This window comes from Pelodiscus sinensis, chromosome 32 (assembly GCF_052426305.1).
Source record: "Pelodiscus sinensis isolate ZL-2025 chromosome 32, ASM5242630v1, whole genome shotgun sequence".
Lineage (NCBI taxonomy): Eukaryota > Metazoa > Chordata > Testudines > Trionychidae > Pelodiscus > Pelodiscus sinensis.
Window position 1 is genome coordinate 8,930,105 of NC_143083.1, and position 27,823 is coordinate 8,957,927.

General features: G+C 54.3%; 1 protein-coding gene across 4 annotated transcripts; it reads right to left on the minus strand.

Moving 5' to 3' along the window:
- Positions 1 to 1,401: 1,401 nt before the first annotated feature.
- HDGFL2 (HDGF like 2) lies at positions 1,402 to 27,763 on the minus strand. Of its 4 annotated transcripts, none has more exons than XM_089774935.1 (16): positions 27,582 to 27,763; positions 21,167 to 21,243; positions 20,943 to 21,081; positions 16,944 to 17,141; positions 16,316 to 16,432; positions 13,419 to 13,490; positions 12,783 to 12,924; positions 12,373 to 12,448; positions 10,478 to 10,757; positions 9,081 to 9,178; positions 7,908 to 7,978; positions 7,375 to 7,445; positions 5,484 to 5,585; positions 5,182 to 5,395; positions 3,606 to 3,732; positions 1,402 to 2,638 (listed from the first exon to the last, which is right to left on the minus strand). In XM_089774935.1, exons 1-16 carry the CDS (start codon positions 27,651 to 27,653, stop codon positions 2,545 to 2,547), a joined length of 1,950 nt encoding a protein of 649 aa, XP_089631061.1. In that variant the 5' UTR covers positions 27,654 to 27,763; the 3' UTR covers positions 1,402 to 2,544. The 4 variants fall into 4 exon arrangements, with proteins under 4 accessions (XP_089631061.1, XP_075759157.1, XP_089631062.1 ...); XM_075903042.2 differs by having other exon boundaries at positions 10,478 to 10,763; XM_089774936.1 differs by lacking the exon at positions 13,419 to 13,490 and having other exon boundaries at positions 10,478 to 10,763.
- Positions 27,764 to 27,823: the final 60 nt, after the last annotated feature.

Here is a 27,823-nt window from a genome sequence, read left to right on the forward strand (position 1 = left end):
TCTGTTTCCCAGGGCATCGGTTTCCCAGGGCACCTAACTTAGAGAAGGGTGGATTGCTCTAACTGCACCCCCAGATTAGGAGCCATGTGAGTGAGAATCTGTCCCCTGTGGTAAAACTCTACCCCATGTCAGTCACCAGTGGATTTGTCCTGTTCTTTGCAACACCCACGATTCCTGCTGTCTAGTCCTCAGCCAAATTCCACCAACCCTCACGCAACACAGCGCCGGCTGCTCTGCCCTAAGCCAAAAGGGAGAGAATTAGTCAAGTGACACTCCAGCCCCTGCACGCCGCACTGTGACTCCTGGTAAGCGTGTGCCACACTGACCCAAGAGGCCAGATTTGCATGTGCACGAGTGACAGGATATCTGCAGCAGCTTTACACCAATATAACTTGCCATCAGCATGTCCTTGAGCCCTTCTCCACACGATCATGCTGGCAACAGCCTGGTTCCAACGGGCCCTAAGGAAAGTCGCAAGACCAGGCATCCCCTCGGATTAGCAATCTCAAGCCTGACAAGACAAGGCAGAGCTGTGGTGGGAACTGGCCTGAGACTCAGGAGGGCCAGCTTCAATTCTTGCCTTGACCATAGATTTTCTGTGCGCTTGGCCACCCCATTTAACTTCCTTGGGCCTTCTTCTCCCCCGACTTTTGTAAAAGGGGATGAGGCTTTTCCACCATTCTGCCTGTTTCCAGACTGCATGCTCTTCGGAGCAGCCTCTTAGTCTGTGCAGCACCCGGCCCTTGCTCTTTGGTGGAGCCTGTAGGAACTCCCGGGATACAAACAATCGATAAGCGCGCCCTCGGTGCTGGGTTTGTGAACAATGCACCCTGCAAATAAGGCCACATTGCTGATAGCAGCCAGGGCGCACACTGAGGGTGTGTCTACACTGCAGGGCTTAACTCGAAGTTATGCAAATTGAGCGACATCAATTGCGTATCTTATTTCGAAATAGGGAGCGTCTACACAGCACTTATTTTGAAATAGAGCACTCTTCCTCCGACTTCCCTTATTCCTCGTACAGTGAGGGTTACAGGAGGGGGAGTAAAGTCAGCCTCCAGCTTGACAGTATTTTGACACTATTTCGAAATAACTGCCTGCTGTGTAGACGCAGACTAAGTTATTTCCGAACTGCGCTAGTTATTTCGAAGCAGCGTTGCAGTGTAGACGTACCCTAAGTGAGTAAAAGGAGTCACTCTGGTTTAGGGTGATTGTTTATATGGAAGGTTTCCAGCGCAGCGCATCAGCGAGGAATATAAAAACTGAGCATTAAGCTGCAGCTTCTGGAGTTTTGGGGGTTGATTTGGAACAAGCCAGAGGATTTGCAACCAGTGGCCTGTTAGGCGCTGCATGGTTCTGCAATTCATCCGCCTGCAGTGCAAAGGAGACAGGACACTCGTCTTCCTTTTCAGATGGACAAGTCTTTATTTTACATATACAAAAGCTCAAGATCCTTCTGAAACACAGCAAACCCTAAAGATTTCTCCTACTCTTGCTGATGAGAGGAAGCCCCCAAGTTGTAGTAATTTATAAGCAACTGTATTTGAAATAAAAGCAGCCAGTGGCAACGCCTCCCCCATACCAGGGGCACCCATCCATGAAGCAAAACATCACAATGCTCCACTCTCGACTTTAGTTTGCTGGTGGAATGATACGCCAACAGCCTCTGGCTTTAAGCGGTCGGGGGACTGCAGGAAAGGGCATCCTACATGATTCCGGGGCTTCAGAGCCATAGGACCTAGGAGGGCAAATGGGCTGGGCATTTCTAATTCAAAGGTCCTGCAAAGTGCGGTTACACCACGGGAGCGAGCTGGAAATAACGCAGGATCCGTTCTCGGTGCTGCTGCTCCACGTTTCCACGCCAGCGCTCGGCTGGCTTGTTACCCACACAAAGGGTTGGGCCTGAAGAGCCAGCACCGTTACGGGATCACGCGCTGGAGTTTTCCGGGTTACGCAGAAGAGCTGCAATCCAACTGCAAAATCTGCAGGGCTGGGTCTGATCCAGAGACTCCAGGTGATTGTCCTATCCCCACGGGAGCCTGCAGCACCACCCTTTTTTGTCTGCCTTGTAAAATGGGCCAGACTGGACCTGGTGCTGCAGGGCGACCCAACGTGGGAGCTTTGGGGTTTATTTTTACAGCCAATCTCCCCCAGTCTAACCGCACTTCCAAAGGAAAAAACCAAAGGACGCCCCTTCTCACCCTGGGCTCACAGCCGTCACCAAGGGGCTCAAGAAAATAGACAAGTGATATTTTTTCATTAAAAAACCCTTTATGTTCAGTTCATGTCGGTTTAAATCACAAGAATTTAGGTGGAAAAAAAATACCCCAAACAAACAAGGAGACAAATACAAACATACAGCACAGAGCCTCCCCAGAAGTTCTTTCCTTTCACAGGAGCAGGAGGGGCGGGGGAACGAGACCTACGCATCATCTACGGTGCGACTTAGTGAAGTAACTCTGGGGGCAAGGCCGAGACAGTCTCCTTCGCTGCCGTCAGTGCGGAGACCCTGCAAGTGTTCTCGTCCACGCGGGATTCGCCCCCTCAGCTGTCCTCCTCCTCGTCCACGGACTCCGACTCCAGGCGGACCCTTTCCCTGTCCAGTCCAGGCCTTTTGATCTCAGGAAAGTCTTGCCCGCTGCCAGGAAAGAGCACAGGAAACTCACTGCGTTGCCTCCATTCCCGGCTCAGACGATACGGTAGCCAAGCAGGGAGGCAGGGTCTAGGGCAGCGTTTCTTAAACTGTGTTCCGGGGCACACCGGTGGGCTGCGAGGCAGTCGGAGGTGTGTCGCGGACAACAACAGAATTCAAAATGGCCGCTCATAACTTTTCCCCCGACCCCTTTTTCCCCTCAATAACTCCCCACCCCAACTCCCCCTCAAAAAAAATCCTTGGTGTTCCCCATTAAAAAAAAATATTGTTTAGTGTTCTTCGGGCTTAAAAAGCTTAAGAGACACTGCTCTAGGGGGTACAGTCTCCACCTCCTCTCTTCGTTCATACCGCTCCATGTATCCCTCCCTCCTCCGTTACACCCCCTCTATCCAGCCCTCCCTCCCTCCCACACCCCTCTGCCCAACACCCCCACTGGTACACTTAGGGGACACCCTTCCTTCCCTAGACCTCCCCCTGACTTTCTTGCCCCAGGCAAGGTTCCCAATCGTCCCTAGGCCAGAGCGCCTCTGCTATCGCTCTTGCTGGGGCAAGGCAGGCAGGCCATGCGGGCTGGCAGGGTTTAGACTCAGTTTCCGCTGCTCAGGCCTGAGGCTCTGCACAAACACCCGATCCCATACGGAGGGAGAACCACCTCGCAGAAGCCTAGAAGCAGACCTGCTGGCCCAACGGGGATTTCCTGCCCGGCTCCTTCGGCGCTAGGAAACCCAGACAGAGACCTGGCCTTGATGCGATTTAGAAAAGGCTGCTGGTCTGGAGTTCTGTACCCAGCAGCAGCACATCACTGCACCCCTCAGCCTCTGCCCCATGCATGCTGTGGATAGGGGGCTTCCCGGCCCTTGCCCTGCTGCTCCCCTCAGCAGGCATGAGATGGACCAGAAAGGGCCCCGGTCCCCTCCCACCGAGTCTTCCCCAGCCAGAAGGGGTCACTCACTCGTGTGTGTCTTCCAGGGATGCCTCTTGGTCTCCATCGCCAGATCCCTGGGTTTTGTCTCGCTCCTTATCCTCCGCGTTCTCCCCTTTCTGGGCCACAGACTCGCCGTTTACGGGGGCTGACAGATCTGCAGTGGGCGGGGAACGTGGCAGAGGAAGACAGACTCGTTCCTAGGCATGGCTCCCTCTTAGGAGCAATGGCAGACAGTGCTCAGTTAGGCCCCCTTCATGGGAGGACCTGCCTGCCTCGCAGCCCTGAATGCACTGAGGGAGCCGTGAAACAGGGAAGAGGGAGAAGGGGATGTCCAGAGAGGCTACAGGACTTGCCCAAGGTCACAGGGGAAGTCTGAGGCAGAGCAGGGGAGCAAGTCAGGCTGCTAAGCAAATCATGGGGCCCTTCTGAGACACAGACCATCTTCCTCTCCCTCTGGATCTAGCTAAGCTGGCAGCTCCACAGCCCCGGAAGCTAAAATCCTCCGGCCACGGCAGCCGCAGGGAAAACCTCCCGGTTCAGCGTTATCCCACCAGCTCTCTGGACACATCCCCGCTAAGAGGGCCAGGGTCTGGAGTGTGGTCAGTCCTTGCCCTCGGCTGAGCCCCACCTCTCCTGGCCCTGGTTTCAGATGGGGGCTCTAGGGGCACCAGCACATTTTGGTGGCTAGGCACCTGGGGAAGATTTGACACAGCTGCCTAAAGGTGAAGCTACCCCCACCCCCTCCCCACTAGTTTGTAGTTCATCGGGGAGCCGACAGCCTCTCCCTGCCCCAGGGCACTGTGGGCGGAGGGCTGGCTCCGAGCACCAGAAGGGGCAGGGAGCAGCCAGCCCTCAGCGCGGTGCGCACCTCTCCCGCCCTCAGTGCCGCCTGGCGCGCCCCGCACCCTTGTAAGAGCTGGCCAGAGCGCACCGCGTGGCACCCCAGCAGCGCTTTAAAGGGCCTGGGGTCCAGGACAACTGTCCCCTTTGCCCCTCATCGTCAGGCGGCATCTCGCATTTCATTTGTGTGCCAGGGACGAGTCGGGGGCACGGGGGGCTGACGGCCAGGCTGGAGCTAACCAGAAGGGCCCTTCTCTTGGAGGCAGCCTGTGCTACCCCCCTTTCCTGGCCATTGGGAACCCTTAGCCCCCCCCAGCCTTGAACCAACTGGTGGCATCACAGGTCTGGAGGGTGCCCTGGGGTGCCAGAGGTAAAGAATGTGCGTGCCCCTTCTTCAGGCTGGCAAACAATCTGCATGCCTCCAGCTGCTGGGACAGGCCTCTCCAGCATTCTGGGCTCATCAGTGTGACACTCCCATGAGCCTGCCTGCTTCCCAGCCCCTCCACGGGCCCCATCTAGAGAGTCACCAGGGAGGACCCTGCCGCTGCACTAGGAACCCCCCTGTAAGACTCAGGCAGGCAAGGCCCCTGCTTCACAAGTGATAAAGCCAGGGTCCTGTCCCTCCCTGGCGAGGGGGGGCAGAGTCACTGGAGCATCCATCACTCTCAGTCTGTGTCAGACTCAGGGCACCAGCCCCCCCGCCCCCGGTTTGCCGAGTGCCCAGGAGGGTCAGGACCCCCCTAGCCGCCAGCATTCCACGTACCAGCATTTGTCTCCTCCTCTCCTTTCTCGTTCCGGGCCTCCTCTCCCGACAGCTTCTCCTGCCCCTTCTCCACGTCCCCCTTCTCCTTCTCCAGCCCCGTTTTGTTGGCTTTCTGGTTCGCCTCGATCTTTGGTCCCAGGACGCGCGACTTCAGGCGGGTGTAAACCTCAGCCGCCTTCTCCATCACATCCTTGTTGGCTTTGTAGCGGCGGATCTGTCACACGCACACAGGGAGGTGGGGCTGGCACCGGGCTCAAGGGGCACCCGCACGCCCGCCCGCTACGATCCCGCCTCCCTTGTACCTTTTTCAGCGTAGCCACCACGTCCGTGTGTTTCTGGAGGATGTGAGAGGTGACCTGCAGGGTTCCCAGCTCCTCCAGCGCGTTCAGGCACCTCTTGATATCCTGCAGCCAGAAGCGGGAGATCAGAGACTCAGCTCCACCTGGCAGAGGTGGTGGCACGGAGCACCCCAGGAAGTTTCTTAGTGGATTGTTCCATCCCCTCTCAGACTTCCAGCAGCAGGACAAACCCAAGATCTCTCCCTCTCATTGGGGGGGGCTGAGCAGCAGGGACGCTGACAAAGGGGCTGAAGAACCTGTCTGACTTAGAGTCAAAGTCTAGGGGTATGTCTACACTACCCGCTAGTTCGAACTAGTGGGGTAATGTAGGCATACCGCAATTGCAAATGAAGCCCGGGATTTGAATTTCCCGGGCTTCATTTGCATAAGCCGGGCGCCGCCATTTTTAAATCCCGGCTGGTTCGAACCCCGTGCCGCGTAGGTAGTTCGAACTAGGCTTCCTAGTTCGAACTACCATTACTCCTCATTCCACGAGGAGTAACGGTAGTTCGAATTAGGAAGCCTAGTTCGAACTACCTAGTTCGTGCCGCGTGTAGCCGCGCTGCACGGGGTTCGAACCAGCCGGGATTTAAAAATGGCGGCGCCCGGCTTATGCAAATGAAGCCCGGGAAATTCAAATCCCGGGCTTCGTTTGCAATTGCGGTATGCCTACATTACCCTCCTAGTTCGAAATAGGAGGGTAGTGTAGACATACCCTATGGCACTTATCACATACGCTCATCTTCGTCCCTTTCCCCGATGAGACACCGCAGCCTCGCCAGGATCGGACACCCGACCTAGTCCAGCCCCACCTTCAGCTGTGCTGCTACAGCCCCCCCCCTCTCCCCCAAAATCCAGCAGTAATGATCCGCATCAGGCAGGCACTAGCAGGCAGCTGTGACAGCCAGCAGGGAATTCTCCAGATTGGGAAGAACCACCCAGGGAGAAATAAAAATCACCTTTGGCACCATCTAGTGGCAAAACTGAGCATTGCTCCTTTAAAACTGCAGAATCAAGTGCCTCTCCTAGGGCCCGAGTAGTTCGACATAGAAGGGACCAATAGGGATGAATGAGTCCGACCCCCGGCAGCAGCCATGTCAGACAATAACAGACCCTTCCGGTGAATATGCAGCAGGAAGAACGACCGAACAGAGCTTGGAGCTGGCTCAGGTGGAGACTATAAGGAGGTCCATAGAATGCCCAGCAGAGGTCAACATTTACAGCTGGACACCTCGAATAGCATGAAAGCCAGAAAGCTACGACGGAGGCAGACTCCAGACACCTCTAGCCAATAAGCTAATTCAGTAACAATCCTCTATTAAAAGCTGACAGAGGCCTAAAGACAGCAGGGTCTGGCCCCAATTTAGGGATGTAAAATGCCATTTAATTGGTTAACGGTTACGCTGGATGGTTAACCGATTAACAGGGGTGTAGATGAGGGAGCCGCAGGTAGGGGCTGCTCCAGCCCGGCCAGAGCAGCCCCTGCCAGTGACGCGCCTGCGCTTGTTGCAGACTCTGGCCGTCCAGAGCCGCCCCGGCCCATGGCGGTCAGGGAGCTGCTCCAGTCCCAGTCGGTTAATCAGAATGGGTAAGCATCGCCCCCGGGTCTCGTGTGGCCTCGCACTGAGCACGGTCACAGATGCCTGTGCAGTGGGGGTAGGGGGCTCCCCCCAGCAGGAGCGGAGGGTTGCAATCAGGGAAAACCTGAGTTGCTCTGCACAGACGTCAGCGACACACTGAAGAAGGGAGGAAGAGGCCACAGTCGCCAGCAGCCTGGGGACGCCCAAGGAAGAGGGAGCCCTCTCAGATGAGGGACTAGACCCTGACCCTCTCCCCAGCCTCCTCCCGTACTCACCGGATTATCGACCTTCAGCGCAAACTTGATCTCGCTGTGAAGTTTCTGAAGCTTCTCTTCGATTGTGGGCTCTAAGACCACATAAAAGAAAGAGGCCAAGGAGTTAGCCCGCCCTTAGCGGGTTTTAACTTGTTTTTGGGTTGCGGGACACGGAGGGTCTGAAAGCAGAGACGGCGCACAGGGCATCCGAGGAATTCAGCTCTGCTTCTACACAAGCCTGGCCTCCTGAGAACAGGCAATATGCACAGCCGCCCCCCAGAGGCAGGAAGGGCTGGGAACGGACTAAGATCAGAGCAGTCGTCACTTGGTTTTCCTGAGCAGGGCATGTTGCTTGAACCCCCTCTAATGCCTGCCAAAGGGGGGTTACACCAGCCATAAGGGCCCCCAATAGCTCTGGACTGAAGAGCCGAATCAGAGCGACACACTGGGCCTGTTTTGGGTAGACGTTCTCCGCACCCCACGCCAGGATACTGGTCAGAAGAGTCCCCTCCCCCCAACACGCTTTCTGTCCCAGAAGTAACCCGCTCTCTCACCCTTCTTCTTCTCCATCCTCCTCTCCGGGATCACGTCGGACTTTCTCCGGCCTCGTTCCACTCTAAAGGGCCTGCAGCAGTTAAGGAAACAAGTAGTATCCCTATTAGGAGTCGTGCTCGTTGCCCTGGCTTCCATGGGACACCAACAGTCTTCTCTCTCACAGGGCAGGCAGGGGGATGCCCTGCCTTCCTGGCAGAGTTTTGCCCACCTGGTTTACACGGCAGCACCCCCGGCCCTGGCACCACCTGCTGCAGGGTTTGGATCACTCTGGGTGCATGAAGGAGGCAGGAGGCTGCCCCAGCTCTCTGGGCAGGAATAATGCCGCTGCTTAACCCTTCCAGCCTTGGATCTCAAAGCACGTCACCAAGGCAGGGGAGAGTCACTGCTCTGCTTTTACAAACAGGAAGCGCGAGGAGCAGGAGGGGTTGAGCCCACGTCCTCAGCCACGGCCAGCCTGGGACATCTCGGGCTGGATTTGCCAAGGGGCCCGTCTGCGGAAGTCAGGGGGGGCCGTGGGGGCACCGAACCTCTGGAGAATCGGGCTCCAGTGAGCCGAAGCTTATAGGGCACTTCTGAGGTTCTTCGTAGGGATTTGCCCAGTCCCACGGCAGGGCTAGAACCCACAGGGCCCCTCACAGGCCAGACCACCCTCATTCTTACATCAGGCCTGGACATCACAGGCCCCCCTCACAGGTTCGCAAGGGCTCTATCGGGGGTCTCAACACCTTGCGGCCCCCTCTCCCTGGCAGCAGAGAAGGGAGCCGTCCCAGCAAGGACAGCAGGGTCAAGAGACGTCCTCTTGCTTGGAGAGGCCTGTGAGCCTGCCACTCCCACACCTGGGACAGGCCCTGAAGGCTGCTTGGACCATCCAGCGGAGGCAGGCTCAGTTCAAGGCACATGACACTGGATGCTCCAGCAGGACCTCCCTTAATGCCCTTAGAAACCAGGGAGGGGGGAGGAACCTCGCCTCGCCCCTGCAAAGCTGCCCCTTCCCAGAACCACAGGCACTTCGCACAGCTCAGCCATGGGCTCCAGCAGGGGAACCTCCCCCCCGCCCAGCGGTGGGGCACAAGAAGAGAATCCTCCCCACTCAGCCCCACAGCCACTGCCCATGCCGGTGGGGAGGGGCCAAGCACAAGGAGGAAGCGGGAGCGCGGCAGCAAGATGCTGACTTGTTATGAGGTTTCTCCTCCGATCGGCCCCTCTTCTCCTTTTGATTCGGTTTCCTTGACAACTCCGAGAGCTGCTGCTTCTTCAGCGGCTTCTTTACCTTCAACAAGAGAACAATGCGGGCGCTGAGCGCGGCGGCAGGCCCCTCCTCGCCGCAGAAGGGGAGAGAACAGGGGTGGCCTATTCCGGCACCTCAGGCGCCCGGCAGCCTGCCACCGGCGGGTGCAGCGCCTAGCGCCATTCCAGGAACGTTTCTGCCCCCCCGAGCGGACAACTCAAGGAGCCAGATTTGCTTGGGGTCACCCAGCCTTTGGCCAGCCAGAACCCCACTGCCCTGCCAAGAACATGGCCACATGCTGCTCTGGTGCCCAGAGGGAGGGTTTCACTCCAGCACTCACACAGCCTCCAAAGGCCTGGTGTCCACACACCGCCCCACCACCCTTTGCACGCCACCTGGAGGGCCTCCTGCCCAGAGGATCTCAAAGCTCTGCTAATATCAAACATCGCAGCCCCCCCAGACACTCCTTTTACAGCTGGGGAAACTGAGGCTGAGGTGACTTTCCCCAAGATCTCTCAGTGAGTCGGTGGCAGAGCAGGGAACGTAATCAGGAAGTCCCTGGCTTCTGTCATGAGGCAATGCTGCTTTTATAGCTTCTCCCTCGTGCAGTGGAGATGGAAGGAGGAAGAGATTTGTCATTTCAGACTCTCCTAGCCCCCCAAGAGCTCCAGAAAACTGGCACAGGGAGATGGGTTCTGGAGATTCCACCCCGAGCTCAAGAGCTCACATCTAGCCTGGGGCAGCGGTGACCGTACAGTGGCTGTGCTTCGTGACATGAGTTTGGTAGGTCTCCGTCCCCTCCCAGCAACCAAACATCTACGTCACATACACACACCCACCCCCCACCCGCCCAACAGCCAGTCCCTGCGCCGGCAGCCTCCATTTCCTGCCGCACCTAGACCCTCCATGGGCTGCTGCAAATACAGCCAACAAACCATGGCAGAGAGTTTTCCAAGCCCAAATCCTGAAGCCCTCCACCAACTGATGCTCAGCCATCACAATGCAGCCAGCTCTGGGGTGGAACGTGAAAGCTGTTACACAGCTTCCAGCAATGCTCCACACCAGCATTCAGGGCTTCCCCCGTGACAGGAAGCAGCCAGAGCCTCCGTCCAACATCTCGGCAAGCCCTGGCGGTGGAGTTTGGTACCAACGCTAAATCCAGGCAGCTCCGCCCCGCCCCCCTCTCGCTACAGTGGCAGCTTGTTCCCCACTGACCGGAGCCGACGTGGCTGCCCTCAGCTAATCCGGGCAAGACACCACCCGGCAGCACAGCTGGGAGAGGTTCCTCCTGGATCTGGCCTGATCCTTGCATGGGCAGCACAGGAGCGACTGCACACTCACCTCTCGCTCCAGCTCCAAGTCGGAGTCCGATGACAAGTGGTCCTTGCCACGGCCCTTCTTGCCTTTCTTGGTCACCTCGTCCCCCACGCTGCTGTCGCTGTCCGAGTGCACCTCCTCCCCCTTCTCCGCCTTCTCTTTCTTCTTCTCCTTCTCCTCCTTCTCCTGCTCCCGGAGCCTGCGGATCTCTTCCTCCTGCTCCCTCTTCCTCTTCTCCTCCAGCTCCCGGCGACGCTCCTCGTCCCGCCGCTTCCACTCGCTGATGCGGTCCACGTCGCTGTCACTGTCGCTGTCGGGGGCAGAGAAGTGGATCAAGGGGAACAGGAAACTCCCTGAACAGATGGAGCCCAGGCGCCCTCCACCTCCCTTGCTTCCAGAGTGCTGCTGGTGCTGCGGAGCCCAGGGCAGGCTGTATACCGGGAGGAGCCGCAGCCTTGCTCCCTGGGACATAAGCTATTTGCAGCATCAGTCTCAGCAGAATGTGGGGTGTGGGCCCCTGGACAGGCCCTGGAGAGAGAGGTAGGAGGCCACCAGCAGCTGCTCGCTCGCTCGCTGCCCCCACCTGGATGGAAGCAGAGCTGGCAAGGGGGGCCACCCTGGCAGCCCGGGAGAGTGAAGGCTTCTGGCTACCCCCAGCGGTGCACACTGCCCCCCAGCACCGAGGCAGTGCTCAGGGATAGCTGCACTAGGGCATCAGTCTCCAGGGCCTAGGCAGTCCCTGGCCCCTCGGCTCAGGTGGCCACCGCTGCGGGGGCGGGATTCCTGCCCCACACATGCAGGAGCCGGGCGAGAGCCATGGGGCCTGCCTCGGTCCAGGCTGCAATTCGCACTTGGGAGTCCGGTCCCTTGGAACCCTGCGCTCTCCTCCCGACGTGCCACACGAAGCCTGTCGGGCACCTCGCCAGTTGTGGCTCCCCCCCGCCAGGCCAGGTCGCCCACGGAACCGCTGGCTGTCGCAAAGCTGGGCAGACGGGGATTCCCTAAAGCCCTGGGGCAGACGCACCGAGACCAGCCTGCGCGCGTGTTGCTTGGGGAACCAGCACGCGCTCTCGCTGAGTCTGCACTAGGAGGGGTCGCCAGCGCAGCCACGCTCCTGAGCTGGGAAAGGTTTGCCGGGGTGGCTCTAGGCTAGCCCACAGAGCAGGGAGCGCTCGTCGACGATGGCACCCCCTCTGGCGGCAACCACGGGTACTGCCCCCTGGCCAGCGAGGCACTGACCCGGCCCCAGGCTTACAGCCTTTATACTAGTGATATATGGTTGTGACTATTTTCTTCCACTATTTGATCTGAGGAAGTGGGTCTGGCCCACGAAAGCTCATCATCTAATAAACCATCTTGTTAGTCTTTAAAGTGCTGCATAGTCCTGTATTTTGCTTCAGCCTTTATACTGTGGCACTGCCTCCCAGCCCTAGGGTGCTGGACAGATGTTTTGTATCTAGCAGTCCCTGCCCTAAAGATCAGAGGCAAGCGCTCCTCTCCCCCGACGCCCAAATGCTGCCCATGTACACATTTCCCTCCGGACGCCCCCGAGACTCAGGTTTGTCATTTTATTCCCGTTTTCATAAATGGGGAAACTGAGCCAGAGGGAGACCAGGCAACTAGAGAGCTTGTGGCAGAGCCGAGAATCGAACTTGCTGGCCACACTCTGCCCATCAAGTCAGGACTCCTCTGCTCCAACACAAAAGATCCCCCACGGGACACCAGCAGGTCTCTTCCCTCTGCTCCCGCTTCCCCTTCTCCTCCAGACGGGACACCAACACATCGCCCTGGCTAGCTCCTGCAAGAAGCTAGAGCCAGGCTCCAGGCCGCACTCCTCTGCTTCTGAGCCAAAGGGGGTTAGAGCATCTGAACTACAGAGCAGGCATCCCAGCCAGGCCTCGATGCCCCTCGGCTCTCACCTGTCGCTGCTGGAGCTGGTCGGGGCTCTCTCGGGCTTTGGTTTCCTGCCACGAGGCTTTGGGGGCGGCTTCTCAGCTAGAAGAAGGGAGGGGTCAGGGATTCAGCACAGCAGGACATAGTACACACACACAGAGCACTAGACAGTGCTTGGTCCTGCCATGAGGGCAGGGGACTGGACTTGATGACCTCTTGAGGTCCCTTCTGGTTCTGTGATCCTTTCCACCAGCACCATATGCAGCCTAACCTGGGCCGGGGATCTGGCTTTCAGCCCACCTCCTGGGGCAAGGATTAACGAAGGTTCCCACACAAAGGGGAGCTGCTGAGCCCACCCAGCCCAGCTCCCTTCCAGAACCACATGGAGAGAGCTAGCAGCAGCCTGGCAGGAAGGTTAGCTCCCCTTCAGTCCTACCTGGCTTCCGGCCCCGTGGAACCTTCTTCACAGACACGTCCGAGTCCGAGTCAGAGTCCGAGTCCATCTTAGTCACGTCCACCGACTCCTTTTCCTCTTCCGAATCCACTTTGGAATCCGAGTCGGAGCCTGAATCCGCCTTCTGTGAGCAAAAGGGAGAGCAAGGGGGGGACCGATGAGTTGGTCCGCAAGGCACAGAGCTGAACTGCCTTCCTATGGGACCCGTAAGTGAGAGGAAAGAGGAAATCTACCTCCAGTCCCCTTAGATCTCTGCAGGTCAGGAGGTCAGATTAGGTGATCACAAGGCCACAAGAGAACAGGACATCCCCTCTTCCTGCTCCCCCAACTCATCAACTCCACGAGCAGGACGCCCGTCATTCTGGCTCCTCGTAACCCTCCTCCCCCCACCATGCCTACACTGGGGGCAACAAGGAATCAGAAGTTGCGTCTCTTCCGTTGCGCGTCTGTATTTCCTTTCCACTTCCGGCCAGCTAGATCAGGTCTGTCTAACTGGCCAGCTGCAACCTGCACCGGATGTCGACTGGCAGAGCCAAGCTCTCAGTGGCAAGGGGCTAACCCGGTGCAGGGAGCAGGGACTAGCAATGGGGAAGGGCTGTTGGCTTTAAGGGCCCCTACCTTTTTCTTCCTTCTGCCTGCAGATGCCCTCCTGGGAGCTCTGACCACTGGCTTCTTCTCTGGAGTAAAGTCCTGGGAAGGGACGGACGGACTTGATTTAGGAAAGGCCTCACTTTCGCTTCAGGGCCTTTGCCTGCATCGCTCTCGGCAGGAAACAGAGAGAGGTGAGGGCACCTTCTGGATATGCCTTGGGGTGGCATTGTGGGGGTAAAGAATGGCCCCAGGTTGGCCCTTCCAGCTAAAACGCCTGCCCCGCCTCATTATCGAACAGCCCTTGGCTTGGATCTCCGCAGACCACAGGTGCTGACCCAAAGCCCCGGGCCTGGTTGTACTTGGGTAGACAAGCTGCCCAGTCTTAACTGGATCAAGGAACAAATACCGACAAGGTCCCAGCAAAGATGCATTGGGCACCTCAGAGCAGAGCCACGACTTTTCCTAAAGCTGGGGAACAGTGGGCGAAAGAACTGCCCCCGGGTGCCCAGTCAGTCAGTGCCACACCGGCCAACCTGTGCCACCTGCTGTCACCACCAATGTCCCTCCAGCAGCAGAGCTTCACAGGTGATTAATCAGCCCCGCCCAGTCAGAGGTGATTAATCAGCTGTGAAGCTTTAGAGGAAACACCAGTCACCATGCAGAGATGCCAAGCCCCAGCCTGGCCTGAATGCTCATGGAACATAAGAACAGCCGTACTGGATCAGACCAAAGGTCCATCTAGCCCAGTATCCTGTCTGCTGACAGTGGCCAGCACCAGGTGCCCCAGAGAGGGTGGACCGAAGACAATGATCAAGCAATTTGTCTCCTGCCACCCTTCTCCAGTCTCTGACAAACAGAGGCCAGCGTCACCATTTCTATCCCCTGGCTAATAGCCTTTTATGGACCTAACCTTCATGGAATTATCTAGCTTCTCTTTAAACTCTGTTATAGTCCTAGCCTTCACAGCCTCCTCTGGCAAGGAGTTCCACAGGTTGACTACACGCTGTGTGAAGAAGAACTTCCTTTTATTAGTTTTAAACCTGCTACCCATTAATTTCATTTGGTGTCCTCTAGTTCTTCTATTTAGGGAACTCATAAATAACTTTTCTTTATCCGCCCTCTCCACACCACTCATGATTTTATAGACCTCTATCATATCCCCCCTCAGTCTCCTCTTTTCTAAACTGAAAAGTCCCAGTCACTTTAACCTCTCCTCATATGGGACCCATTCCAAACCCCTAATCATTTTAGTTGCTCTTTTCTGAACCCTTTCCAAGGCCAAAATATATTTTTTGAGGGGAGGAGACCACATCTGTACACAGTATTCAAGATGTAGGCGTACCATAGTTTTATGCAGGGGCAGTAAGATATTCTGGGTCTTATTTTCTATCTCTTTCTTAATACTTCCTATCATCCTATTTGCCTTTTTGACCGCCGCTGCACACTGTGTGGAAGTTTTCATAGAACTGTCCACGATAACTCCAAGATCTCTTTCCTGATTTGTCATAGACAAATTAGCCCCCATCATACTGTACGTATAGTTGGGGTTATTTTTCCCGATGTGCATTACTTTACACTTATCCACATTAAATTTCATTTGCCATTTTGTTGCCCAATCACTCAGTTTGGTGAGATCTTCTTGGAGTCCCTCACGGTCTGCTTCTGTCTTGACTATCCTAAACAGTTTGGTATCATCGGCAAACTTTACCTCCTCACTGCTTACCCCTTTCTCCAGATCATTTATGAATAAGTTGAAAAGGATTGTTCCCAGGACTGACCCTTGGGGGACACCACTAGTTACCCCTCTCCATTCTGAAAATTTACCATTTATTCCTACCCTTTGTTTTCTGTCTTTTAACCAGTTCTCAATCCAAGAAAGGACCTTCCCTCTTATCCCATGGCCATGTAATTTACACAAGAGCCTTTAGTGGGGGACCTTGTCAAAGGCTTTCTGAAAATCTAAGTATACTGTATCTACTGGATCCTCCTTGTCTGCATGTTTGTTAACCCCTTCAAAGAACTCTAATAGATTAGTAAGACAGGATTTCCCTTTACAGATCCCATGTTGACTTTTGTCCAACAAATTATGTTCTTCTACATGCCTCACAATTTTATTCTTTACTATTATTTCGACTAATTTGCCCGGTACTCAAGTTAGGCTTACGGGTCTGTAATTGCCCGGATCGCCTCTAGAGCCCTTTTTAAATATTGGTGTCACGTTGGCTACCTTCCAGTCATTAGGTACAGAAGCCGATTTAAAGGATAGGTTACAAACCACAGATAATAGTTCAGCAATTTCCCATTTGAGTTCTTTTAGAACCCTTGGATGAATGCCATCCGGTCCCGGAGATTTGTTAACATTAAGTTTTTCTATTTGTTCCAAAACCTCCTCGAATGACACTTCAATCCGGGACAGTTCCTCAGATTCATCACCCACAAAGGATGGTGCAGATTTGGGAATCTCCCCAACGTCCTCAGCCGTGAAGACTGAAGCAAAGAAATCATTTAGTTTCTCCGCAATGGCTTTATCATTTAGTTTATCCGAAGGAGCTGGAGACTGAATGCTCATGGAAGCAGTAGGTGTACTGCAACAGCATGCCATTGCCCTCCGCTGCAGCAACGAGACAAGCTTAGAAGGCCGGGATTACATCCCTAGGCCAAGGTCTTCAGAGCAGATGCACTCACATGCTACTAACCACGGATGGACGCTGCTTGAGCTCAAGTGGTAGAGGCCCTTTGTACGTGTACAGCACAGGCTAGTCCACATTCTGCCCCCGTGTGACCCATTTAGCTGGCAAGGGAGAGGGCATATGGAGAGTGCACCTTGGCCTACGTGCTCTCCACTCTCCCGTTAGTTAATCTGAACCTACCCAACCCCAGCAGCATTGGGGGAGGGAGGGAGAATCTCTAAATCACTCGCTCACCTGGTCACTGTTTTTCTCTGATTCGGAAGAACTTTCCGAGTTCTCCTCTTCCGAGGGAGACGCACTGCCCTGGTCGAGGTCGCTGGAGGATTTCCGGGGTCGTTTAGCCACTGGCATCTGGAGTCAGAAAATCATCAGCAGACCCGCTGCCACAAGCTGGTATATATTGCTCACTGCTGCCCCCAAAATCGACTGAGTGGGGCTTTAACCACCACTCTCCTTACTGGTTTCTGTAATAAACTCGGAACGGCAGCCAGGGTGCAGTTTAAAGTGCATACAATTCATGCACATTGCGACAGGGCCTTCTGACGGATACTAGGGCCAAGGGAGCTATGTCACCCGATGTCAGCTGGTGAGTTAGCTCTGATGTCTTAGCTACTTCTAAACTTGGGATTACCTCCAGAGCATCAATAGGAGAGCTTGATTTCACAGCCTGCTGTGATGTTTGGGTGCCACAAGAAAAATGCAGCTACCTCTGGGGTGGCTCACAGCAGCTAAGTGGTGGTGATGTTCCTGTCTTACATATTATTCCTTGCGTGCTTTGTGAGCAGCCCGTGATATAACTGTAGCCCTCCTCCCGCTATCCCAGCCAGGTCATTCCTCCCACATCATCATGGGGCAAACTTACTTTCATAGCTAGCGCTTTCCGTTTCAGGCCACTGTGGTCGCTCCCCTTGTCGGACTCCTCATCACTGTCCAGCTTCTCCATGGCCGCTGCAGCAACGGCAGCAACCGCCATGGCAGCGGATTCCTCTTCCTCCTCTCCTCCGTCGCTTCCTGCCACTGGGTCGTTCTCGGGAACCTCGCTGTCAGAGGAGCTCGCTGGCTGCGGGGGCGAAGAAATGGAAAGGTCGGGGTGACTGCTCTGCTGGGGGTCCCCCACAGCATGGCAAGAGAGTAGGGAATGAGAGAGGAGGGTTGAGCCAAGAGGGGTATTTACACTCCCACATGAACAGCAGCCCTCAGAAGGCGGGACAACCAAGCCAGAACCCCCGGAAGGGTGACAGCCCTGAGAAGGGACAGTATCATGTTGACTTTTCAATGAAACTTCTTCCACAGCCCCCTAAGCTCCCCTCAGCCTAACCCCCTAGTCCCTTTCTACACCATCTCGGAACAAAGACAACTCCGCACTGGCTCCCCCTCCATCTCTGGGGTTACCTACTGCTGCACCAAACTCTCAGGATCCCGCCTTCACCGTGTTGCTATTCCAGGGCTCCTCAACAAGCTCCCCAGGGGTGAGCCAAACACCGCTCTTCTTTTCTCTGCAGGGCACTGGAGAAGGCCGACTGCTCCCACCTACTTCAAAGCAACTTTCACTGGTTTCACTCGGGCTTTTGACCTCTTCTTAAGTAAGCGATTGCTCTTAGGTGACAGATGAGCCTCTGATCACAGATCCCGCTTCCCAAGCTACATATCCCAGGGCAGCTTCAGATATTCTCCCCTTTGAAATAACCCACCTTCACATGAGGGGTTGGATTTCACCAGCACTCCGCTCCCCTAGTTTGAATCCCACCTCTCCGACTACCCCTTTAACCATCTGCAGCAAAGACGTCACATCTTCCTTGCTACCATTATACAGTGCCAGCTTCATAGAAGCCTAGAACTGGAAGGGACCTCGAGAAGTCATCATGTCCAGCCCCCTGCCCTCACGGCAGGACCAGGCACCGTCTAGGTCAGTGTTTCTCATCCTTTTTTTATAAAGTATCCCCTTTTCAAAAAAAAAATAATTATAACTACCCCCAATACCTAGACTTTTCAGACATACAACATTTTTTTCTACCGTTGCAACACATTTGTTTAAACAGCTTAATTGTAGCCGGGCGGGCGATGAAATTTTTGGGTGTAAAAAGTACAAAAATAATAAATTGCTGTAGAACTTAAAACAAAAATTCAGTTTTCTCCAAATTTCAGTTGTGTGGATGTACTCCTCAGACTTCTCTCGAGTACCCCTATGAGTACTCGTACCACTGAGTCTAGATCATCCCTGACAGGTGTCTGTCCAACCTGCTCTTAAATATCTCCAGAGATGGGGATTCCACAACCTCCCTTGGCAATTTACTCCAGTGTTTAACCACCCTGACAGGCAGGAAGATTTTCCTAATGTCCAACCTAAACCTCCCTTGCTTCATGTCTCACTTCAAGCATGCAAAACACATCTAAAGTGATGATGACCAAGCTCCCTCTTGGTAAAAAGCCCTCTTTGCCCTATGTCCTTCATGCTCTTAGCACTCTCCTTAACTGCAACCAAGAGCAAACATCTCCAAGCCACCCTTCACTCCAGATGTTTCTTCCCGTCTACAGCCACCTCTTTGACAATGTCAGAGTTTAACTTTTCCTCAAACCCATCTCTGCTGAAATTGTGAATCAATAACCCACCTTAATCAAGAACCACTGTGACTACAGCAGCTCTCTCTCATGGTTTCTTAAGACTCTACTCTGTGAACTTCAGGAAGGTCCAGAAGAGCCTCTGGCTCCAGAAACAAGGATTGTGTCACCCCATCTTATAGAATCCTAGGGTTGGAAGAGACCTCAGGAGGCATCAAGCCCAACCCCCTGCCCGGAGCAGGACCAATCCCAACTCAATCATCCCAGTCAGGGCTTTGTCAAGCCGGGATGGAGATTCCACCACCTCCCTGGGGAACCCATCCCAGGGCTTCACCACTCTCCTAGGGAAATAGTTTTTCCTAATATCCAATCTAAATCCCCCAATGCAACTCGAGACCATTGCTCCTTGTTCTGCCATCTGTCCCCACTGAGAACAGCATCTCTCCGCCCTCTATGGAACTCCTTCTCAGGTAGTTAAAGGATGCTCTCAAATCCCCCCTCACTCTTCTCTTCTGTAGACTAACTAAGCCCAAATCCCTCAGCCTCCCCTCCTAAATCACATGCTCCAGTTCCCTAATCTTTTTTCTTGTCCTCTGCTGGACTTTCTCCAATGCGTCCGCATCCTTTCTGTATTAGGGAGCTTGGAATTGGACACAATACTCCAGATGTGGCTCACCAGTGCTGAATAAAGGGGAATAATCACTTCTCTAGATCTGCTGGCAATGCTCCTCCTAATGCACCCTAATATGCCATTAGCCTTCTTGGCTACAAGGGCACACTGTTGACTCATCTCCAGTGTAATCCTCTTCTGCCAAACTGCTGCTTAGCCAGTCGGTCCCCAGCCTGTAACAATACTTGGGATTCTTCTGTCCCAAGTGCAGGACTCTGTGATCGTCCTTGTTGAACCTCAGATTTATTTTGACCCAATCCTTCAATTTCTGTAGGTTACTCTGGGCCCCATCCCTACCCTCCAACGTATCTACCGTCCCCCTAGCTTAGTGCACTAGTGTCTTCTCTTACATTTACCGATTTCACACTCATCTCTGTTGTTTTGAGAGCAATGTTAAACGGCTCTCAAAACTTTCCATGGCATCATCTCACCTTGTATCTCTATGCCCTCGTATCCAGCCATCTCTTCTGCCTGTTCACTGCAACCTAGAGTCTCTCCCCAAACTCTGCAACAGTTTGGGTGGGAGTTGTTGCTCATTAATTTGGTGCATCCTTTCTGTCTGAAATGGTCTTCCTCTAAGCCATCTTCTCTATGTCTCATCTTAAAGCCTTCCTTTGCCTCTCTAGAGATCACAATGTAATAAATCGTATTATTCAATTTTGATTACATGTAATGTTCCTCATACACTTACACAGTTTTCTCCGAGTCTGATCCAAAGCTTACTGAAGTCTCATAGACTCATAGACTTTAAGGTCAGAAGGGACCATTATGATCATCTAGTCTGACCCCCTGCACAGTGCAGGCCACAGAATCTCACCCACCCCTCTTAGAATAATCCTCTCACCTATATCTCAGATATTGAAGCCTTCAAATACTTTGAAGGCCCCAAGATGCAGAGAATCCTCCAGCTGTGATCTGTGCCCCATGCTACAGAGGAAGGCGAAAAACCTCCAGGGCCTCTGCCAATCTACCCTGGAGGAAAATTCCTTCCTGACTCCAAATATGGCGATCAGCTAAACCCTGAGCATGTGGGCAAGACTCACCAGCCAGACACCCAGAAAGTTCTCTATAGTAAGTCAATGGGAAGCACAGTAATATATGGAGATATACCTATCTCAAAGAACTGGAAGGGACTTTGAAAGGTCATCGAGTCCAGTCCCCCGCTCTCCCGGCAGGCCCAAGTACCATCCCTGACAGATTTGCCCCAGATCCCTAAATGGTCCCCTCAAGGATTGAACTCACAACCCTGGGTTTAGCAGGCCAATGCTCAAACCACTGAGCACTAGCGACTCCAGTGGCCTTTGGTTCAGGTGCTCTCATGCCCGGGAAGGGATTGACATGGTCTGAACACAGGACCAGGAACTCTGCAATTCTAATTCTTCCTCCAAACACAGATTTCCTCTGGGGCTTTGGACAAGTCATTTAAACTCTGTGCCTCAGATTAGGCATCTGTAACGCGGGTGTGAGGAGGGCTAGTTATTTGTAAAACTTACTTTCTTTTCAAGAAAGCAGATTTTGCACATAGAGGTTTGCCAATATCACCGTGGCAGGCGGTGGGAAAAGAAGGGAAGGCTCTTGGGCACTCAAGAGTTCCTAGTTATGACCACACAGGAGCCAGGCTCCTGCACTCACCGGAGGGGCACTGTAACTGGCATGGGGGTTGTTCTGGATTTCCCACAATCCCTCATTGAAGCCTTTCCGCTTGTTTGGCTTCCCGTATTTGTCCTTGTACTTGTCATAAGGGAACAAGTCCTTAGGTCCCAAGAAGGCTCTGGGGGGAAAACAAAGCAGAGGTCAGTCCCGAGCAGCCGGGAAGCGGGCCACCGCAAGGGAATGGAGCGGAGAGCAGGGCTTACGTCTCATGCGTCCCAAAGAAGAAGATGGGGTACTTGTTTGGCGGGGGTTTCACGGCGCCGTCTGCTATGTCATCAATCTGAAATGAAGCACAAAGCAGGAGGGGGTCAGAGACGGCAGACTAGGGTGCAGCATGAGGAGGCAGCTAACGGATCCAAAGGCAAGGTTGGCTGCTTCCCATGTACACGGCAATTACACACCAAGGAAGGGAGCCTGCTACCCTCTGAATTCAAAGATAGTGCTTATGGCCAAGCAGGATCAGTAGGCAAGTAACAGCAGGGATCCGCTGCAGCTGCGGTGTTGCAAGAGCTCTAGTCTAAGACTCAGTATCCTTAGGGCTGGGAAGGCTGCAACACGGGTTCTGCACATGCAGGGAACAAGTGCCTTGCCTGGACCACCAGGAAGAACACAGTGGAAGGACTCCCAGGAGAGTCCATCCAGCCCTACTTGGGAGGAAGAAGATTGCTCCAGCAGGTGGCTTGAAATCCTCCTTCCTGGCTGGAAACAAGCGACAGGAAAAGCCCAGGCTGCTAGAAAGCAACTGGCTCGTACTGCACAGGAAGCCCAGCCTTCCCTCATGTTCCACTGGCTCCAGTGCCCATCAGTCCTCGCACATGGCTAGGGTCCTTCCACACTCACCGTCCATTTTGATCAATGTCGCAGTCACAGGATTTTTAAAATAATAATTTTCATGATTTCAGCTATTTAAATCAGAAATGGAAATGTCGTGATAGTGCAATTGTAGTAGGGATACTAAAATGTGATTATTTGTGAAAAATTCAGCAGTTACACGTTTACACACCGGGGGGTGGGGGGAAGGGTAGGTGGGAGCCAATGCTTGTTGGTTATTAAGCCAGCTCCCCACATGTACTGGCTCCTGCCTGGTCTCCCCCGACACACTGCTGCAGAGGAAGCAGTGTGTGAGGGGGAGCCAGGCGGCTCTGGGGGAGCTGGCATGAGTGGGGTGCCAATTTAAAAGCCTGCTCCCCATGCACACCGGCTCACCTCCCTCCCTTGATACAGGTGCAGAAGGGGGAGAGGAGGATGCATGTAACTGAGAGGGTTAACCGATGAGCCCGAGCTCATCAGTTAACTGTGTACTCAGATACACGTTCACATCCCTAAACTGTAGGGGTCCTGACCCAAAAAGAGAGTTGGGGGAGGGCAAAAGGTTATTGTAGGGCAGGACTACTCAACTTTGCAAGCCCCGGGGGCCACAATGATACTCACAGCACATGCCGAGGGCTGCAACTTAAGTGTGGTTGTGTATACATGCAAATACATATGCAAATAGCTTCTTTCACACTGACGGGCATGAATCCAAAGATGAAGGCAAGACCACACAACACGCAGACTGCATTTAACTCAATTCTGCTGATATTAATAAAATGCAATATTTACCTGATTTCCACCCATGTGACAGCACTTTCAATGAGCAATGACAGTCCAGGAATTTAACTACTAAAACACCTATCAACGGAAGACCATTCTATTGACTACTTCTTTGTTTTGGCTCCCACCCACGGGCCTTGTCTTGAGCCCCATGTAAACCCAAACCTCACTGCAGGCCACAAACAAACGGGCTGCATGCAGTCCGCGTGTTGACTAGCCCTGCTGTAGGGGTTGCAGTACTGCTTCTCTTACTTCGGCACTGTCCTTGCAGTGGTGCCGTCTTCAGACCTGAGCAGCTGGAGAGGGGTGGCTGTTGGCCAGGAGCCCAGCTCTGAAGGCAGAGCCACCACCAGCTGCAACTCAGACCTAGGATGGCCAGGTATGGTATTGTAGGCCTGCAGTGAGCAGTCACCAGTGTCCAACTGCCCAGCTCTGAATGCAGCAGCACAGAAGCAGGAATGGCCTGGTACGGTATTGACACCCTCACTTCTGCACTGCTGCTGGCAGGGCACTGCCTTCAGAGTTGGGTGCCCTGCCAACAGCCTCTGCTCTGTGGCACCCAGCTCTGAAGGCTGTGCAGAAGTAAGGGCGGTAATACCTGTACCCCCCCTAAAATAACTTTGTGACATACCCTCCCCCAACACTTTTTGGGGTCAGGCTCCCCCAATTTGAGAAACACTGGTCTCCCCTGTGAAATCTTTTTAGTATGGGGAAAAGCAAACAAAAGACCAGATTTCACAGTGGGAGACCAAATCTCACAGCATGCTAAGGATGTTAAGAGGCAGATAATCCACTAATCATGTAGGGGGCAAAATGTTTATTAACTACAGGATTAGTTGATAAGGGAAGGCTTCTCAGTCTCATCTTACAGCTGCAGTTCTGCATTTTAAATGTAGTAACAGCTGGGCTGCCTGCGCAGCTGGCTCTTACATTTAAACTGCAGAGCCACAGCCGGGGTAGCCCCCAGATCTGGCGCAAGCCGGTACTGAGCCAGGATTGCTCAGTCCTGGCTCACGTCAGGTCCAAGACCTACCTGTGCTGAGCCTCTGCAATATATATGTAGCAGGAGCCAGGCTTCCTGCACACCCGACTCTTATTATATTTAAACTGTAGAGCTGCAGCGGGGGTAGCTTCTGGACCCGGCGGGAGCCAGGACTTGCTCAGTCCTGGTTTGCACCAGTGGGGAGCTGGGACACACACACCCCTGCAGCCAGGGGCTGTCACCAGAGCACTCTCTGTCCGCAGCCAGCCTCCTCTGCCCCCCACAGGTGGCACCACAGACACAGTGCTGGGGGGGAACCAGCTTTAAAGCCAGTTCCCCCCAGCACCAGCACCGACTTCCCTCCCTCCCTTGCTGCCTCTGTATCAGACAGTAAAGGGAGCAGGGGGGAGAAGCAAATAGTCAGCCCAACTACTCACCTACATCTCTACGGCACACGAGGCATTTTTCATGGCTGTGAATTTGGTAGGGCCCTACACATGGCATAGCTGGGGCACAGCTTCTAGGCAGGAGCCAAGGAATATTATGGGCTCTGTGATTACTGAAACATGGAAACGTACATGCTAGGGGGTGACATCGCATACTGGGGAAGTCTTCACAAGAAAGCATCCCCCAGGGAAGGGCAGAGAGCTAACCCGGAGCAGATTGGGACTCCAAAACTATGAGCATCCTCCCGATCAAACCACGTTGTGCTGCAGTTCCACATTCTAGCACTAACCGACCTCAGGCACATTTGGGAAGATCCACGAGCAGATCCTGTCATGCACTGGAGGTCACGCATTGTCTTCCCAGCTCCCACACCCATAATCTTCCCTAGGCATCTACCATGTCCCAGTCCCAGGCATTTGCAGCCTCTTGCCTCTTTCCACTATGCCCAAACCCCTCACATATAGAGACCTTGCCCCTCCCTCAGCTTTCATAGACCCTAGAACTGTAAGGGACCTCGAGAGGTCATCAAGGGTGCGTCTACACAGCGGGGCTTAACTCAAAATAAGCTACACACATCAAGCTATGTCAATTGCGTAGCTTATTTCAAAATTGGGAGCATCTACACAGCACTTATTTCGAAAGACAACACTCTTCCTCCGACTTCCCTTGCTCCTCGGACAATGAGGGTTACAGGAGGAAGAAGTCCTCCAGCTTGACAGTATTTTGACATTATTTTGAAATAACTGCCTGCTGTGTAGATGCAGACTAAGTTATTTCAAAACAACACTAGTTACTTCGAAATAATGTTACTGTGTAGACGTACCCCAAGTCCAGTCCCCTGCCTTCACCACAGGACCATTTTAGATCTTCCCTGATACATGTTAATCTAACCTGCTCTTAAATATCTCCAATGATGGAGATTCTAAACAACGTCCCTAGGCAATTTATTCCAGAGTTTACCCACTCTGACAGTTAAGTTTTTTCTAATGTCCAACCTAAACCTCCCTTCCTGCAACTTAAGCCCATTGCTTTTTGACTTATCATCAGTGGTCAAGGAGAACAATTTTTCTCCTCCTTTCTTCTAACACCCTTTTAGGTACTTGAAAACTATCATCACATCCCCTCTCAGTCTTCTCTTTTCTACACTACACAAGCCCAATTCTTTCAGTCTTCCCTCATAGCTCATGTTCTCTAGACCTTTAATCATTCTTGTTTCTCTTCTCGGGGCCTTCTCCAATTCCTCCACATCTTTCTTGAAATGTGGAGCCCAGAACTGGACACAATATTCCAATTGAGGCCTAATCAGCACAGAGTAGAGCAGAAGAATGACTTCTCGTGTCTTGCTCACAATACTCCTGTTAATGCATCCCAGAATCATGTTTGCCTTTTTTTTTTTTTTGCAAGTGTCACACTGACTCATACTTAGCTTGTGATCCACTATGGCCCCTAGATCCCTTTCTGCAGCATTCTTTCCTAGACAGTCACTTCTCATTCTGTATGTGTGAAATGGATTATTCCTTCCTTACTGGAGCACTTTGAGTTTGTCCTCATTAAACTTCATCCTATTTACCTCAGACCCTTTCTTCAGTTTGTCCAGGTCATTTAGAATTATGACCCTGTCTTCCAAAGCACTTGCAACCACTCCCAGCTTGGTATCATCTGCAAACTTTGTAAGTGTACTAGATTGTTGATCGTCCAATAGGACTTTACTTTTAAGGACCACTAATCAATGCCCTCTCATGCACATGGTGTTCCACACATATACATTGACTCTTCCTGATTATCAACATCCAATACAATACACCCCCACCCCCTCCAGAAAGTGACCCCCTGACTCCATCCCATCCAGAGGCCGTCACCCTGCCTCATCCACACCCTGTCCAAGCACTGTGGCCCACACAGCACTGTCAGTCACCTTACAACAGTATCACACTGCAGCTCTTAAAACCAATCACCTGATACTCTATAACAGACCAGTAATTCCTGCCTGCCCAAAAGAACCCCCATATCCTGTGATCCACTCCCCCATCTCCAATCATGTGCCTCTATGAACCTCTCCTTTCATGTGCAGACCAGGGATAATCAATAGGCAGGCTGTGGGCAAAATCCAGACTGCCAGACGCCTCTGAACAAATCACAAAATCTTTCTTTTTACTATTATCATTACTGCTACTTCAAAAAAATATTTTCTGTGGGGTCTGGACCTAGACAAAAAATAACTGACTACCACTGCTGCAGACTGTCATCCTTGATCCCCATTCCCTGTCCACTTACCCCAATCCATATCTTTTTCCTCATCTCATTTCTCCACAGGCTCCTGCATGCCACAATCCATCACCTTGCCCTTTCTGGATCCCAACACCCATCCCCTGAACCCCACATAACAGTTTCCTTATGCTCCTTCTCCCCTTACCAACCTCCCTGCACCCACCCCCAAAAACCACCCTACAATCCATCACCTTGCCCCCAGTACCCCAACTCCTCAATGACCACACCATAATCACCTCTGTTCCATCTCTCCTCTGCACCACAAGGCACAATGCCCTGCTATTGCTGAGCCCCATCATCTCTTCTTCCACGTGACCTGTTTCCCCCACTCCACACCTCATCCCCTAGTGCAGGGCCCAGGCACTAGGCTGGACTAGACGCCCCCCCATAAGAATCTCCCCATAACCAGGTGGATTGAGTATGAAGTCTTTTGTAGGGAAGGTAAAAGGGTCACCTGGGAGTAGGGGAGCCCCCATGAAGGGCACTTAAGGCTCCCCACTGGGGCTGCAGGGTTTCTCCAACCTCCTCCCTGGGGCTAGGATGAGGGCCCCCGCCCCCAAATCCCCCTAAAGCTTGGGTTGAGGGTGCTCCACTCCCACAGCTGGGGTTGGAGGGGGTCCCCAAATTGCAATTAGGGGCATCCCCTGAGCGCCAGGGTTAGGGACCTCTCCACAGGCTCCCTCCCAAGGCTGAGGTTGGGGGCTCCCCAGGGGGATAGGGTTTGGGGACTCCCCCCAGGTACTCCCAAGGCTGAGGTTGGAGGCTTCCCCGAGGCTGAGGTCAGGGGCCCTTCTCAAGGCTGGGGGCCCCCCATAACCCCTCCCGAGGCTGAGATTGGGGGGCTCCCCGAGGGAGAGATTGGGGGGCTCCCCGAGGGAGAGATTGGGGGGCTCCCCGAGGGACCCCCCGAGGCGGAGGTTGGGGGGCTCCCCGAGGCAGAAGTTGGGGGGCTCCCCCTGGGTCCCCCCAGGCGGGGATTGGGGGCTCCCCCTGGGCCCCCCAGGCGGGGATTGGGGGGCTCCCCGAGGGGGGGTTGGGGGCTCCCCCTGAGTCCCCCCAGGCGGGGATTGAGGGGCTCCCCGAGGGGGGATTGAGGGGCTCCCCCTGGGCCTCCCCAGGCGGGGATTGGGGGGCTCCCCGAGGAGGGGTTGGGGGGCTCCCCCTGGGCCCCCCCAGGCGGGGATTGGGGGGCTCCCCGAGGAGGGGTTGGGGGGCTCCCCCTGGGCCCCCCCAGGCGGGGATTGGGGGCTCCCCGAGGGGGGGTTGGGGGCTCCCCTTGGGCCCCCCCAGGCGGGGACTGGGGGGCTCCCCGCGGGCTGGGGTCTCACCCGGGCCGGCCAGTGCGGGTATCCCTTCATCTTGGCGAAGACCAGGTCTCCGGGCTTGAAGCTGTGCGGCATGGCGAGGCGAGGCCGGGCCAGGCCGGGCCAAGCCGGGACTCCGGGGAAGGGGGAGGGGCGCAGGCCGCAGCAGAGGCCCAGGCCGCTGGCACCGCCGGGGAAGCGGGGGGGGGCGGGGTTGGGGGGGAAGCGGCAAGAGACTGGCCCTACGCCCGCCGGATGTCCCGCCC

What these genes read in the sequence shown, in the direction of transcription:
- HDGFL2 (XM_075903042.2), bottom strand. Translation starts at nt 27,653, where the DNA reads ATGCCGCACAGCTTCAAGCCCGGAGACCTGGTCTTCGCCAAGATGAAG. An exon ending in TTCTTTGGGACGCATGAGAC is followed by an intron (nt 21,082 to 21,166) that starts GTAAGCCCTGCT and finishes TTTTCCCCCCAG; the next exon opens with AGCCTTCTTGGGACCTAAGG. An exon ending in GAGGAGAAACCTCATAACAA is followed by an intron (nt 7,979 to 9,080) that starts GTCAGCATCTTG and finishes TAACTGCTGCAG; the next exon opens with GCCCTTTAGAGTGGAACGAG.